General features: G+C 50.1%; 1 protein-coding gene across 1 annotated transcript in view; it reads left to right on the plus strand.

Moving 5' to 3' along the window:
• bod1l1 (biorientation of chromosomes in cell division 1-like 1) overlaps nucleotides 1-11,177 on the plus strand; it is a 17,023-nt gene extending 5,846 nt beyond the window's left edge. The window contains exons 10-35 of the mRNA XM_036551759.1: nucleotides 1-1,409; nucleotides 1,682-1,749; nucleotides 1,954-2,041; nucleotides 2,397-2,431; nucleotides 2,828-3,215; nucleotides 3,349-3,477; nucleotides 3,597-3,643; nucleotides 4,397-4,481; nucleotides 4,706-4,743; nucleotides 4,976-5,051; nucleotides 5,239-5,297; nucleotides 5,872-5,974; nucleotides 6,059-6,123; nucleotides 6,491-6,578; nucleotides 6,785-6,843; nucleotides 7,150-7,222; nucleotides 7,513-7,568; nucleotides 7,800-7,887; nucleotides 8,067-8,138; nucleotides 8,723-8,775; nucleotides 8,867-8,945; nucleotides 10,058-10,122; nucleotides 10,227-10,314; nucleotides 10,506-10,632; nucleotides 10,739-10,810; nucleotides 10,973-11,177. The exon at nucleotides 1-1,409 is cut by the window's left edge and continues 380 nt beyond it. Of these exons, the coding sequence (XP_036407652.1) occupies nucleotides 1-1,409; nucleotides 1,682-1,749; nucleotides 1,954-2,041; nucleotides 2,397-2,431; nucleotides 2,828-3,215; nucleotides 3,349-3,477; nucleotides 3,597-3,643; nucleotides 4,397-4,481; nucleotides 4,706-4,743; nucleotides 4,976-5,051; nucleotides 5,239-5,297; nucleotides 5,872-5,974; nucleotides 6,059-6,123; nucleotides 6,491-6,578; nucleotides 6,785-6,843; nucleotides 7,150-7,222; nucleotides 7,513-7,568; nucleotides 7,800-7,887; nucleotides 8,067-8,138; nucleotides 8,723-8,775; nucleotides 8,867-8,945; nucleotides 10,058-10,122; nucleotides 10,227-10,314; nucleotides 10,506-10,632; nucleotides 10,739-10,810; nucleotides 10,973-11,087 (3,625 nt within the window). The 3' untranslated portion in view covers nucleotides 11,088-11,177. The remainder of the gene's footprint in view (nucleotides 1,410-1,681; nucleotides 1,750-1,953; nucleotides 2,042-2,396; nucleotides 2,432-2,827; nucleotides 3,216-3,348; nucleotides 3,478-3,596; nucleotides 3,644-4,396; nucleotides 4,482-4,705; nucleotides 4,744-4,975; nucleotides 5,052-5,238; nucleotides 5,298-5,871; nucleotides 5,975-6,058; nucleotides 6,124-6,490; nucleotides 6,579-6,784; nucleotides 6,844-7,149; nucleotides 7,223-7,512; nucleotides 7,569-7,799; nucleotides 7,888-8,066; nucleotides 8,139-8,722; nucleotides 8,776-8,866; nucleotides 8,946-10,057; nucleotides 10,123-10,226; nucleotides 10,315-10,505; nucleotides 10,633-10,738; nucleotides 10,811-10,972) is intronic.
• Nucleotides 11,178-15,000: the final 3,823 nt, after the last annotated feature.

Consider the following 15,000-nt stretch of genomic DNA (forward strand, 5'->3'; position numbering starts at 1 on the left):
CAGCACCAGCAGGGAGGTCCGCACCTCCCTGTCGGAGGCAGGCACACCGGAGGAGGGTGCGAAGAGGCCGAGGGGTGCGTCTGTGGACTCCCCCAAAACGGAGAAGGCCAAGGGAGAGAAGGGGGCGCAGAGGAGCGACCCCAGACAGCCATTCCTGCTGGACTCGGCGGGCTCCTCTGAAGACAGATCGGACATGGAGCCCGGGGGGGAGGGAGGCAAGAGGAAGGACCGGCTGCCCAAGGACATGCTGAAGCGTTCGAAGAGTCACTCAGAGGAGAGACACCCCGACAGGCCCAAGGCCAAACCAGAGAGCAGGGACGCCGCCTCCGCCACCCCCACCACCCCCACCACCCCCGCCGACCGCAGGCCCAGAGCCGACCCCGGCGACAGGGCCGGCTCTGACTCCGATGCCGACCGCACGCCCAGAGATGCCGAGCCCGGGTCAAAGGTCAAAGCGGCCGTGGCGGACAAGTCCAGGTCCCGGTCCAGGGAGGACCCCAAAGCCCAGGCTGCCCCGAGGGTGGAGAGGAAGGGCTCCGCCCCCGAGGCCAAGGGCAAAGCTCCCAAGCCCAGCGGCCGGCCCGACTCCTCCAAGGAGAAGAGGAGGGAGAGCACCTGCAAGGAGGACAGGAGGAGGGAGGGGAGGGAGGAGGAGAAGAGCAGGAAGGAGCCCGAGAGAAAGAGCAAAGAGGCCGAGAAGAAAGGGGAGGAGACCCTGGGTGACAGGAGGCGGGGCTCCAGAGGAGACTCCTCCCTGTCCCCGCCCATCCTCAGCACCCCAGAGCCCGCCCCCACCGTAGTCCCTGTGCCAGAAGACAATAACATGGATGCCCAGGCTGCGCCCACCGCCAGCGCCATCGGCGTATCGTACGACACCTTTGATGCCTTGAGTGACATCACCCCCGAACCCGAGGACGATGAGCTCGTGTTCGGCGAAGGCACGTTGATCGTGGAAGACGAGGACGAGACGGCCTCCTGGCCTGCGTCGACCGAAGCGGACACCACCGTGAGTTGCGCTGCGGAGCCCGGGCCCTCATTGGACGGCAGGTTCAGCCAGGGAGGAAGTGAGGTCACAGACGCGGGTGAGCGGGCGTGGGCGGTCGGCGTCACCGGGGAGGGGGACTCGTCAGTGCGTCCCCCTGGTGGTGATTTCAGGATGATGCGCACGCAGTCTGAGATCTCCATGCGGGAGGCCGCGCTGACGCTGCTCTCCATGGACCCTGACACCACGACATCACAAGACGTCATCATGGAGATGACCTCGCCTGCACCGCGGCACCTGGAGAGTCCGCTCACGCATCGCCACGGTGAAGATGCAGGGGATCCAAGCGACAGGACGACCGCTGCCCTGACGGCCACAGAGCCATGGTCTGTGCCCGCATCACTGGAAACTGACACACCCGTTCACGGTAATGTCCACCAAACCATGTCTCAAACAGGGTCCTACTGACTCTGGGAGCTCTGCAAAACATTCCCACTGGGCACATTCCGAGATTAAGATACAGCACAGCAGAATGGTTTGTCGAGAGATGATGAAAAGAACCAATAGACTCCACACACACACACACACACACACACACACACACACACACACACACACACACACACACACACACAGAGAGCTCCAGCAGTGCGAAGCAGACCTGTGTTGTTTCTGACAGTGAGTGTATATCTCTTGCAGGTGTTTCTGACACAGTCATGGAGGAGACACATATCCCTGAAGTCACATCAAGGGAGGTGACCTCACAGGTGAGAATAACTTTGACTTTGGGTTTCCCAGCAAGCCTTGTAATTTGTTTTCTTTTCTACTTGAACCACAGTTGGCATATTGTCTCGTTTAATAAAAGGATCTGTGTCTGAGCTTAGATCGGCATGTTTTTGTGTCAGCGACAGTGCGGATCTACTTAAAGAATCAGACACGTGCATAGCTTTTTTTGATTTGCTTTGGGAAAGGAGGAAGCGGAAAAGGACTCTGGGAAGAAGGGAGCAGGCCGCAGAGGGAGGTCTCAGAGAAGCACAGCCTCAGACGAGAGTGAAGCTGGTGAGTAAAGCCCGAGGCCCTGCGGTCAATCCCAGCATACCCTGCGGCTCTGAAACTGACCCTGCTCACTTTGTGAAAACACCTTCTACTTTCACTCTATGTGCTTCGTGTCATATCTGTGTTAAACTGTTCATGCATTTAAAATCTGTCATTGCTTTCATACGTTCAGAATCAATAGACAGGTTTCTATCTTTTATTCTGTTTTGCTGAGCAATTATTAGTAAGTAGCTTGAGATGATTAAGAGGGGATTGAAACCAGCAGTGCTGCTGAGATGATGCCTTGTTTATGTGCCCATTCTTGCCACCTACATCGTTGCACCCGCTTGGTCTGACGGTAGCTCTGTGTCTCTTCCAGCTCCATCGCAGGGTGAGGGGGCAGCTGGCACCATGGTAAGTCCCTCTCTGGAATCATTCATCCTCCTTAAGTCCTGTAGGTCATCTATAAGAAAATAGGCTCTGACAGTGTAGCAGTTGTCTTAGTTTCCTTCTCACTGCTGTTCTTGGTCAGTGAACTGAAGTCCTGGCTGGGATTAGGCTGTTAGAAAACCTGTGTTAAAACACCCATCTCCAGCCTCCTGGAGAGCCAGCCCCAGTGTGTGTGTGTGTGTGTGTCTCTGCGCGCGTCTGTGCGTGTCTGTGTTTGTGTGTGTGTGTCTGTCTGTGTGTGTATCTGTGTGTGCACGCGTGCATGTGCACGCGTGTGATGGACAGAGTATCTGGCATCATCACGTTCCATCTGTCAAATCAGTCGTTCTTTAGCTCTTGACCTGCGTTCATGTTTTAAAGGAGGACAAAACCGTGATCAGCACCGAAATGGAAGAAACTCTTCCCGGTGGGGTCAGCACTGAAACAGACGAATCACGTCCTATTGCTGTCAGCGCCAAAACAGAAGAATCACAACCCACGGTGCTGAGCATTGAAACAGAAGAATCACAACCCATGGTGCTCAGCATTGAAACCGAAGAATCACAACCCATGGTGCTGAGCATTGAAACCGAAGAATCACAACCCATTGCTGTCAGCAGTGAAACAGACGCGACACATCCCGCTGCTGTCAGCGCCGAAGCGGACGAAACTCTTACAACTGTGGTCAGCACTGAAACAGCAGAAGCTCATCCAGCTGGCAGTGTGCTCCAGCCCTCTTCTGAGGAGAGTCCATCAGCTGAAGCCAAGGGTATAATGCTTCCGCCATTACACACCTGACACAGCACCCAGCTGAAAATGCTTGACACACAGTACCCTGCCGAAAACGCCCACCCTGCCCTGACCTCTGCCCTCTGCCCTCTCTCCCCCTGCTGTGCCTGCAGACGAGGCGTCGGCCGTGACCGAGGAGGCGGAGAGGCAGACGGAGAGCATGGAGCGGTCCGACGGAGGCGCCGTGCGCACGGAGCGGTCTGCAGAAATGCTGCCAGCTGAATGCAGACCTCACACGGAGGGTACAGTCATACCCGGTGAAATACAGCAAATGAACAGTCATTACTGACTTGGGCTGAGATGATGCTATTTGACAGTTGGTTGTGGATGCGTCTATCTGTATCTGTGTGTTTCTGTCCAGGTGAGAAGGGGTCGGGTCCTGCCAAAGCGGATGAAAGAGGCACCGATGTAAGTCTTTGTTTCACACGGTCAGCCACTCCACTGCATGTTTACATGACATAGCTGTCATTCTGGCATAATCTCCTGTTACGGTAAAAAGTGGAGTACTTGCATTGTGTAAGTATGTTTCCTGATATCAAAAAGTGCATGAGATCAACCAAATATTGCTTTGTTTGAAAGGCATTTAATATGCATCTCAGTGACACCAGGGCTATAAAAGCATCTCTACACCAGTCCAGAGCTGTACAGATCAGAGGATTCACACCAGAGGAAGATAATGACTATGTTGCATGTAACTGAGTAAGAGCTTCTCACTTGGCAGAATTTGGTTGATCTTCTGTACTTTTTAACAAAATAATGTGGCCTTTATTTCTCAAATGAACTCCTTCAGGGTCATAACCGAACAGGGCTATTTTATGATCAGAATACAGAATAAAGTATTCTCCGCAAAAACATCTTATAATGTTTGTTCTTAAGATCATCATCAATGTCCTAACTGCACAGATTGAGAGACTCGAAGGACACCGTAGTAGTATGTTAGCATGAGCTGTAGATGGTGACCTTGTAACCTAAACTCCTAACCTTGCTGATTTCAGTCTCGCATGCAGCAAGGTCATGCTGTGATTAAGGCAATCGCCCCAGTTAGGTCCAGTGTTTAACTTTATAGGTGGGTAATATGTAGAGGTGTAAGCTGTGCTGTGAGGAAGGAATCTGCTAAGGAGATCAGTGGTATTAATAATGACAATATTTCCCTGTTTTCAGTTACAGCAGAAAGAGGAGAAGGAAGAAGAGGAGGTGCCCGCGGAACGCAAGGGAGGACGGCCTAAGACCGCCACCAAGGAGACTGGTAAGTCTGGCGTTACCGCGGTGATGATGCGGATCTGATGGTCAGAGTCCTGTTCATCTGAAGCGGATATTGACGGAGTTATATTTTAACAAGGTCAGCTTATCCACATTTTCCAGTTAACAATTATTGTTAGGGCTGCCTGTAAACTGTCTTTCTAATCAGAAGGGGATTTGTGTATTTGATTTGATGTGATCTGTTTAATGTGGTCATATGTTCTCATCCAGGGAAAAGACCAGCCCAGGAGAAGGAGGAGTCTGAGTCTGTAAGCTTTGCTTTGTGTTTACCTTTGCCCTGTGTTAATGTGCCATTCTGTTGTAGGAAGTATAACAGTGTTAAAGAAAAATGTTTTATTGTTTCCTTCATCTGAATTTAGTGCCCCCTTTTCATCCCTGTTGTACCTAAAGCCAAATAAAGGTGCTACTTAGCTGAATCTGTCCTAAGAAGTATAAAGTGAAATGACTGATGTTGACGCTGTCAAAATGTCTCTGATGAAGGAGGAGCAGTCAGACCAAGCAGAGGAGATCCGTCCAACACGGAGAGGGCGCCCGCCCAGGATAATCAAACAAGCCAGTGAGTATAGCTAAGCTACATGTTTATGCTACTGTAATGCAGTAGTGACATAGTGAACGGTGCTCCTGACCGTATCCTTAGGAATATTTTTACGATACCGTGGTACGGCACTAATGAACTGTGCTGATTACAGTACACTAAGCAGCAGGTTAATGGTGCCGTGCCTCTTCTTTCTGTAACTCTTCAGGTAGAGGGTCAAAGAGCGACACAGACAGCCAGGAGCGCAGCCCGGAGAGGTCTGCTGAAGTGAGTCTCTGATCGGGTTATGTCACCTTAGAGTGACGTCACATATGTGCTGGGAAGTGCTACCTCACAGTACAGTAACATCACATCTAGTAACACCACATCTGTGCTGGGATGTGCTGCCTCACAGTACAGTAACATCACATCTGTGCTGGGATGTGCTGCCTCACAGTACAGTAACATCACATCTAGTAACATCACATCTGTGCTGGGATGTGCTACCTCGCAGTACAGTAACACCACATCTGTGCTGGGATGTGCTGCCTCACAGTACAGTAACATCGCATCTGTGCTGGGATGTGCTGCCTCACAGTACAGTAACACCACATCTGTGCTGGGATGTGCTGCCTCACAGTACAGTAACATCGCATCTGTGCTGGGATGTGCTGCCTCACAGTACAGTAACACCACATCTGTGCTGGGATGTGCTGCCTCACAGTACAGTAACACCACATCTGTGCTGGGATGTGCTGCCTCACAGTACAGTAACACATCTGTGCTGGGACGCATGGCTTGACAGTAGTTACATAATAAGATCAGGGTGATCTGCGTTCCTCTCTCTCGTTTTCGTTAACAGGACAAAGAAACGGAGGATGTGAAAGAGACGAGAGGCCGTAGGGGACGGGCCTCCCAGAGCGCCTCCACTCCCCAGAAGGGCTCCACCCCCCAGAGGGACACCAGTAAGTGCACTGCCTCTTACCTGATCACATCTCCTGTCCCACACGGTGGGGGCCAGGGCACTGATCTCTCTGCACCTTCCTCAGGCAAGACCAGGAAGGAGGAGAGCGAGGAAACCGCAGCACCAGGAGGGGCTCAAAAAGCTAAGAGTGTGAGTGGAGAGCTACGTTACCTCCACCCCTAAACTATTTAAGCTCCTCCCAGACTCTTTCAGTCCCACCCCCCCAAACTCTTTAAGCTCCGTCCAGACTCTTTCAGCTACACCCCCAGATTCTTTCAGCTACACCCTCAAACTCTTTCAGCTCTGTCCCTAAACTCTTTCAGCTACCAAAGACTGTAAAATCAACTGTTGTACTCAGTATGTAAAGAAAGGATTTAGACCTGACTGAATCCGTTTATTGCTTTGGGGTATTGTAGAGTTTCTCAGAGCTGTTTCTCAGTACTTTTTTGTGTTCGAGTACTTATTCCTGATATTCCTGGTTAACAGCAGTTCCCCTGGTTTCACTGTGTGCTCACAGGATGATGAAGGCGAGAAGGCCGTAGAACCCAAAACTCCACGACGAGGAAGGCCACCGAAGACCACAGCGCCCTCACTGAGGGGAACACGTATGTACCCTATGTACCCCTCTCTGTGTCTGCCAGGTCACACTCTTTCTTACCACCACCCACTACATGTCACAGTCTGTCGGGTGCTGAATCATGTGACTGGAGTGTCCCAATATGGTTGGACAGAAAGTGGGGAAATGGGTCATGTGACCGCTGTATGACTGTGTCCCCTCTGTGGTTTTTTTTTTTCTCTTTAAATTCGGCAGGGTCCTCATCCCAGGAGCAGGAAGAGGAGAAGGAGGGGGAAGGGAAGGACACAGAGGAGGTCTGTCTCCCCAGATCCCATTCCGTGACCATTCTGAGCACTGAACAGAGGGACAAGCTTGGCTGCCGTGTGTGTGTCGCTGTAGTGATGGGAGACTGAGGCTTCATAGCCCCTGTAAGGGGTTGAACTGCCGTGTGCTGCTACTCACATGTTAACTACAGCAGAAGCACTACCAGTGGTTCAGAATACTGATGCAGGAGAATAACTGTGTGTGTGTTTGTGTGTGGGGTTTTGGTTGGAGCAGTAAGGAGGTGAGCTGAGGAGAATAACTGTATGTTGTGTGTTTGTGCTGTTTTGTGCGAACAGCGTGAGAGGGCAGAAGATGCACCGGCTCGTCGAGGAAGAAGTTCTGGCACTGCAGCGAAGACCACCGACGAGGGTGAGTCTCTCAATGACTGTGCTGCAAAGAGCTCAGACTGCTTGAGCTGCATTTTCCTCGAATTGCTCTGCAGTAACCCGACATCGACGAGCTGGTGTTGGCAGTCTCTGTCTCTCACACGTGTGTGTTGCTGTCTGTGTGGGCAATCCGTCCCTCGCACACACCTGTGCTGGTGTGTGGTCAGGCAGTGCCGCTCAGTCATGTGTCCTGTTTGTGTGGACTGCCTCTGTCTCACACGCCTGTGGACTGCCTCTGTCTCACACGCCTGTGCTGGTGTGTTTAATGAACAGGTGGGCAGCAGAAGGAGGAGGCGGCGAGGGAGGGCACCAGTGAAGAACAACGGGAGGTAAAGCAACACAAGCTCAGCCTCCTGACGGACAGATTCATGTTGAAGGGGGACGAGTGAACGTGTTCGTCTCCCTGCCTACAGCTCAGTGCACACCATCTGATAGACAGGGCACAAGTCTGTCTGACTACAGGGAGAGAGAAGTCCCCTTCATGGCTTAAGACTGATTTTTGTGAGGGGCTAGGGGTGAATATCTAGCAAATAAATAAAAGTGTTGTTCGTTGGTCTCAGAAGGAGGAAGAGGAGAAGAGTGATCAGAAGAGAGGCGGTCGCCGAGGAAGGCCTGCTAAAGCTCCGCTTACCGTAAGCACGCGCCCAGGTGAGTTCAGACACCTGCCCTCCACACCTGACGACTGGTCTGTCCCCTCCTCCACGTCACCAACGGCACCTGAGATAAAGCAGTCAGAGAGGGTTTCCTGTAATGAGTCACATCACATTTCTCCAGGAGTCGGGTATCTGTGGTAAACAGCATATCTCCGGTTTGTCTGTTTTCTGCAGAGGAGGCATTGGAGCAGAGAGAGGCAAAGGTGGATGGAGAGAACTCTGAACCCAAAGAAACCACTGACGCTGGTGAGTTTCACTCACGCATACGTACACACACACACACAATGCCTCTCAGCTACCTTTTATGGGGCGTAAAGAGAACACTATATGTTTCCTCTGAGAGGGTTCCAGGTAATAGATCATGCATTTCTTTGGCAGTCCTTGGCAGATCACTTTTAGAAATGCTCCTCTGAGTTCAACAGATTCCAAAATTTGGCCTGTCAGTTCCAAGATACCTAGTAACTGACAGCTGTGTGCATGTCACTGTAAACAGGCCGGGATGAATGGCTCTCTGCAGCGTACAGCACTACCCCCCTGGGGATTTGAACCTGAAATCCTCTGGGATCAAACTCAGTTTGGCACCCACAGTGCTAGTATCATGAAGTGGTCATGAAGGCCCTGCGATTGGTCTGATCACAAAGACACAGCAGTGCGCTGAAACCGTATTTACTGCAACAGACAGAGAGGGCAGTGACACAGGAAGGAAATGACATAAAGGAAATGACATAGGAAGGAAGTGATGATATAGGAAGGGAGTGGTGTAAAAGGAGGTGCTGTTCGGGCCAGCAGTCCTGGTTGGGCTGGGGTGGCTAACTGTGTGTCTCTCTCAGGTAAACGTGCGGTTAAGAGGAAGAGGAGTGAGGAGCGCGAGGACTCGGCAGAGGTAACGGCTCTGTGTTGCGCTCCATTTGAAAGACCTCGTTGAGTGTCTGCGCCTGCAACGCTGTTGACTTGTTTTGCGTTTGCTGTGGAAGGAGGGCCAGCTGGAGGGGGCGGAGCCAAAGGAGGAGGGTGCTAAGAGACAAACAGTGAGGATTCCACGAGAGGACAGCAGTGAGTGCGACATCAACGCACCTGTCCCTCATAACACAGCGATTCACCTGTCCCTCATAACACAGCGATTCACCTGTCCCTCATAACACAGCGATTCACCTGTCCCATAACACAACATCAGTTCACCTGTCCCATAACACAGCGATTCACTCGTCTCATAACACAACATCGATTCACCTGTCCCATAACACAACATCAGTTCACCTGTCACCCATAACACAGCGATTCACCTGTCCCATAACACAACATCAATTCACCTGTCCCCCATAACACAGCAATTCACCTGTCCCATAACACAGCGATTCACCTGTCCCATAACACAACATCAGTTCACCTGTCCCTCATAACACAGCGATTCACCTGTCCCATAACACAACATCAATTCACCTGTCCCCCATAACACAGCAATTCACCTGTCCCATAACACAGCGATTCACCTGTCCCATAACACAACATCAATTCACCTGTCCCATAACACAGCGATTCACCTGTCCCATAACACAACATCAATTCACCTGTCACCCATAACACAGCGATTCACCTGTCCCATAACACATCAATTCACCTGATCCATAACACAGCAACAGGGCTTGTAACCGAAAGGTTGCTGGTTCTGTTCCCCACTGGGGCACTGCTGCTGTACCCTTACGCAAGGTATTTAACATTACATTACATTATTGGCATTTAGCAGACGCTCATATCCAGAGTGACTTAAATCAGTTACAGATTTTTGTAATGTTTGATCGATTTTATACTGAGGCAATTTTGGGTTAAGCACCTTACCCAAGTGTACATCAGCAGTGCCCTGTGGCAAGTCGAACCAAGTCCTGCTCCTTAACCACTATGCTACACTGCCACCCCTACAATTACTTCAGTAAATAGCTAGCTGTATGAATGGATAGCATGTAAAAATTGTAGTCTATGCAAGTCACCCTGAATAAAATCGTCTGCTAAATGACAATGTCCTGCAACATAATGATACTGACCCACCAACGCAGTCCCATTACACGACCTAGACTTACCTGTTTCATACCTGTAATACTATGGCGTGTACATTTCCTGTAGCATATTGAAGCAAATACCTGTCTTTTCTCTCTCGTTCCTTCATTCAGCGAGTCAGTCCGATGGGCAGGAGGATGTAAAAGAAGACAGCTCCAATGACAATAAAACTGATAACGTAAGTCGCGCTTTGCCCAGGGCATCCCTGCATGGAAATGTGAACTGCATTATAAATGGAGCGCAGCGCTGAGAGAAACTGCTGTTTTGTCTGCTGTGTCTCAGGATGAGGACAAGGAGCAGCCTCAGAAGAAGAAGGCCACACGCAGGGGAAGGCCCTCCAAAACGGCCGTGGCCTCAGCGGAGGACTCAGGTACGGGGGCGGGGACACCAGGGGCGTGTGGGGGAGGGGACGTGGGAGGGGTCACGTGTATGGTGGGAGGAGTCATGTGCAGAGGAGGGACATGTGGGAGGGGTCACGTGTATGATGGGAGGGGTCATGTGCAGAGGAGGGACATGTGGGAGGGGTCACATGTATGCATCATTTTGCTGTTTGTTTGACAGAAAAGAAAGACCAAAAGGCCACGGAGACGGAGGAGGAGCAGGAGGCAGAGGAAGACACGGGGGAGGAAGAGGAGGAGACTCAGACGAGAGCCACCACGCGCTCCGCGACTCGCCTGGAGGCTGAGAGGTGGACACGCGTCTAACGGGGGAACCGAGGGCTTTCACACTCCAGCTTTACACCGGAGTGCAGCTGGGTTAGTCTCTGTTATAACTCTGTCTCTCTCCAACCCCAGAAACAAGCCCAGCAAACCCTCCACCCGCGCCCTGAGCAAACTCCGCGGGAAAGAGGAGACCACTCCGACACGGTACGGAGATCTGTGTGTGTGTGTGTGTTTGCGTGCGCACATTTGTGTGAGTGTGTATGTGAATGTGTGTGCGTGTGAGTGTGATTGTGTGTGCGTGTATGTGTGTGTGTGCGCGTCCGTGCTGGTGTGCTTAACACACTCTCTCTGTGTATCTCTCTGAAGCGGGGGGCGGGGGCAGGCGCTGAAGGCCGGACGCAAACGCGAGACCAGCCCCCCCACCCCACGCACCCGGGGGGGGCAGAAGGCTGAGGAGCCCCCCGCCAAAAGAAAGCGCTGAACATCACAGGGACCCCGTTGCCCTTCACCCCCCACCCCCCACCAAGAGGACCAAACCAAGGAGGAGAGCCCACCTGTTCTTTTTTTTAACAGTTTTATTTGTAAATATCTATAGTTGTCATAGAAACATGTTGCCATAAAGGATGTGAAGGTCATTCTCTAAAAAAAATCAACATAAATACTCTACAAATGTATCAAATATGAACTTTTGAAACAATGCTTTTTTAACAGTCTGGACATTGTGTGTGGATGTGATCGTGTATTTAGCAGTGAACTTCAGGGAAAGTGCTTCGTTGTACGGGAGAGTGGCAGATAAAGAGCCTGGTTTTACACTGATTGTGTCCAGCTGAACACTTTACCTGGGTTTACCCCCCTCAGGGCACAACTGAGGTGCCCTTCAGCATTGTGTACATTTTTATGCAGGATGCTGTTACCATGGCAGCAGCATCCAGCACTCTGTCAGAATGTGTGTTGCTCAGCCTCATCCCCTTTCACACCTGAAATCACCCAGAGAGCCGGCAGTTTCTGTGTGGAACAGCATCTGGGCCAATCAGAGACCCTCTTTCTGAAGTGGCACGGCACCTGAACAACACACACTTCATGAAGTGGCATCGCCTCTGGGCCAATCAGAGGTTATTTTATTGGAATGTATCCATTTTAAGAGTTTCAAAAGCCCCTATTTCTTGCTGGTTATCACACCTCTGGCTGATTGATGTTTTACACCTCATTCAAGTGTTGTTTTGAACACGGAGACCACATGCACTCATTTTTGAAGCTCCTTGTAAATCCGTTGACTATTCCAAGTGCTTTACGATGTGTTTTTATACTTTCAGAATGGCATTTACACCGCAGCTTCCAGAAGGATCTACTCATTCTGTGAATGTAAGCGGCCCCGGCTGCACCCTCATACTTTGTGTTTCTGTAGATAGTCCACGCCTAGCACTTGCTCTCCATTATTGGCTGTTTGTCTTTTTGCTGTGAGTTCCGTTTGTGTTTGTACATACAGGAACCGCGCCAACAGTGTTACAAACGGCAGCTTGTTTCCAACATTAAATCTCTCCTTCCTGTTTTTCTCTGTGTATTTGTGATTTGAATTCTGGCCCGAGTGCTCATCTCATCCTCTCTGTTATAATGTTGTCTGTTGTCAATTATGATTGATTATTGATTATTGATTATTGATGCATGGCCAGAAATCCAGCTGCAGGCTGTTTCTGGTTGAATGGATACACTCACGTTCTGTAGTGCTGGAAGTTGCTCTGGATAAGAGCGTCTGCTAAATGCATGTAATGCAGTGGTTAACAGAACAGAAGAAAAACCCTCTTTAAAAAAACCACTCTTTATAATCCCATTACTCATTCTCAGTATGAGAGCAACATAACACAACACATACTCAACATGCAATAGAAGTATAATCACACCCGTAGTACACAACAGCGACACACAGTGACCCACTGTAAAAAAATACAACTGCTGTAGTCTCCTACAGCACATCTTTCAGTACAGCCCTGTCCTGCAACAGCAGCAAGGCTTATTTGAACGCATCCTGGGGAAAAATGTGGCCCGGTTCTGCCATTATTACCCTGCCTTAGCTTGTTTGTCACAGGGCAGAGCAGGGCATTGTGGGTACTGTGAGGAGTGCGTGAAGGCGGAGGCGCTGCACCCTGTCTTACTCCATCCGTACGGCCTGGTCCTTGGCTGCCGCTGGCCCTTTTAAGGAGCGATTGAATGAATCCTTGTGTGTGAAGAGTGTAAACAGGGACATTTCTGCACGGAAAGGAGAGTGGAGGGAACATTCCTGACTCCTAATGGGGGATGAAAGTGACAAGAATGAAACGCCACGGTCGTTTACACGCTCGCGGAGCCATTTGGAGCCGCCGAATTCCCCCGATCGCAGCGCCAGAGGGCCTCTTAATCCAGACGTGTGTGTGTGTGTGTGTGTGTATGTGTGTATGTGTGTGTGTGTGTGTGTGTGTGTGTGTGTGTGTGTGTGTACATGTGTGTGTGTAAGTGTAAGCAGGGAAATGAAAAGATGGGGAGAAACTGGACTTTTCCGAGTGTTCCCGGCCAAACGCCAGCTGCAGTTCTTTTGGGGATAATCCACAGGTATTTCCTGGTGCGGGAATCCAACCCCAAATATTAGTCTAACACCTTCTTAAAAGTTTTCTCTCTCTCTCTCTCTCTCTCTGTCTCTCTGTCTCTCTCTCTCTCTCTCTCTCAGGTTTTGGTGAGTTTGAACCAGTTGCCCCCCCCCCCCCCCCGTCAGCCATAGATAGCTTTCAATAGTGGAATTGCATCTCTTCTTAACCAACCATTGGAAAGTTGTATTTCAGCCTGCTGATGACAGTTACCCCATTAACCCCCATCATTTTTAATTGACTGAATACATTGCAAAAAACAGGGTATCTGACTTGCTTTATGAATAATATTGACGGTTAAAAAAATACTTTTAAAACTCATTAAAAGCAGTGATTTAACGAGTGCTGACAACATGGTGATAAAACATCTTAGATACTATTTTTCTTATAAATGGACCCAGCACCAGTGATGTTTTTGTGATTACGGTGGTGGTTTCAATATATGCCCTCACAACTATATAAAAACAGTCTGGAAAAAGTAGTTATTAGCTGACAGTCCCTGAGAGTCTGCAGTGCCTGTCGCAGTGGGGTGGAGTATATTGGCCATGGTGGCCTCATTGCTTCACTTTTACCCCTTCAATGGTGCCTTAGTTCCTCACGTGACTCCAGCATGGATGCACATCCTGCCAGCATTCACTCTCCTTCAGTGCCTACGGGACTTGTGAAAACTATCTGTTGGCTGTATGCAAGTGTTCCAGAGGGTTTTGTTCCTTGTGCTTCAGCTCAGAGGATGCTGTGGGGAAGCAAGTTTAATGCACACACGGCTGTTTCCAAGGGGGACGGGGAAAAGGCATTAACAGGTTAGAAGGACAAAAGCACCAAGGTGATGTTTCCGTTTGTCGCTATACGTTGATGAAGCGAAGCCGAAAAGTCTGTTCTATTCTCTTCCGTGCCTTCAACACCTACGTGAGAAGAGACCCAGCACGAATGATTTTTTTTTTAACGCGTTTGTTCGCGTTTTATTTTAGTTGCAGTTTTAGACAGTTGAAGGTGAGATGAACTCAGTCTGTGACCACAGTGAGTCCGGGCCGTGTTTCTGTCATGTGTCATTGCCTCACCAGCCAATCCTCTCTGCCTCTCTCCCGTGCCCACATGCTCTTGACCCTTTTGGTTAGAAACTACTCCATTTTTTGGCCATCCATTTTGAATAGTCTTGCGTGTAGCCCAAGTGTAAGGCCTCCAGTGTTTTGGGCCATTTGAAAGGACACTCTCATGAGAGTGCGGCATTTGCACTGTTCCCACTCCCTCCTGCTATTTCACAGTAATTGAAGGGCGGGGGGGGAGCATTTATGCTGTCTGGCTGCCTTTTTGTATTTCACCACATCTCAAATAGAACATTTCTGACATTAAACACCTGTTAACCTTTATGCTTTGTGAACAGGGCTATCCCTGCAGTCAGAGAGACAGAAGAAACACACCTGGAGCATGCTGGTAGGTACATTCCCACAGGGAACCCTGCAATTCTGCTCATTTCTGCTTGGTTCCAAACCTCTAAGCACATGTGGACACAGACACACACACACACTGCTACAGCTGCTGTAACCAATAAACGTAAAGATTTAAAGAAAGTCTGTGTTTCCATGCTGACTATACCTGCCAGCATTTGCTGAAGGTCTGTTTGAGGCAGCACAGTTGTATAATTACAGTGTATGTTAACCTATGTTCAGTAATTGTGTGTATGTATGTGTGTGTGTGTGTGAGTGTGTGTGAGTGCATGCATGTCGCATGAGTGTGTCCATAAGGGGTAAAGTTGATCCAGAGTACTTGAATGCATTCCAC

The sequence above is a fragment of the Megalops cyprinoides genome, chromosome 18 (assembly GCF_013368585.1).
Source record: "Megalops cyprinoides isolate fMegCyp1 chromosome 18, fMegCyp1.pri, whole genome shotgun sequence".
Classification (NCBI taxonomy): domain Eukaryota; kingdom Metazoa; phylum Chordata; class Actinopteri; order Elopiformes; family Megalopidae; genus Megalops; species Megalops cyprinoides.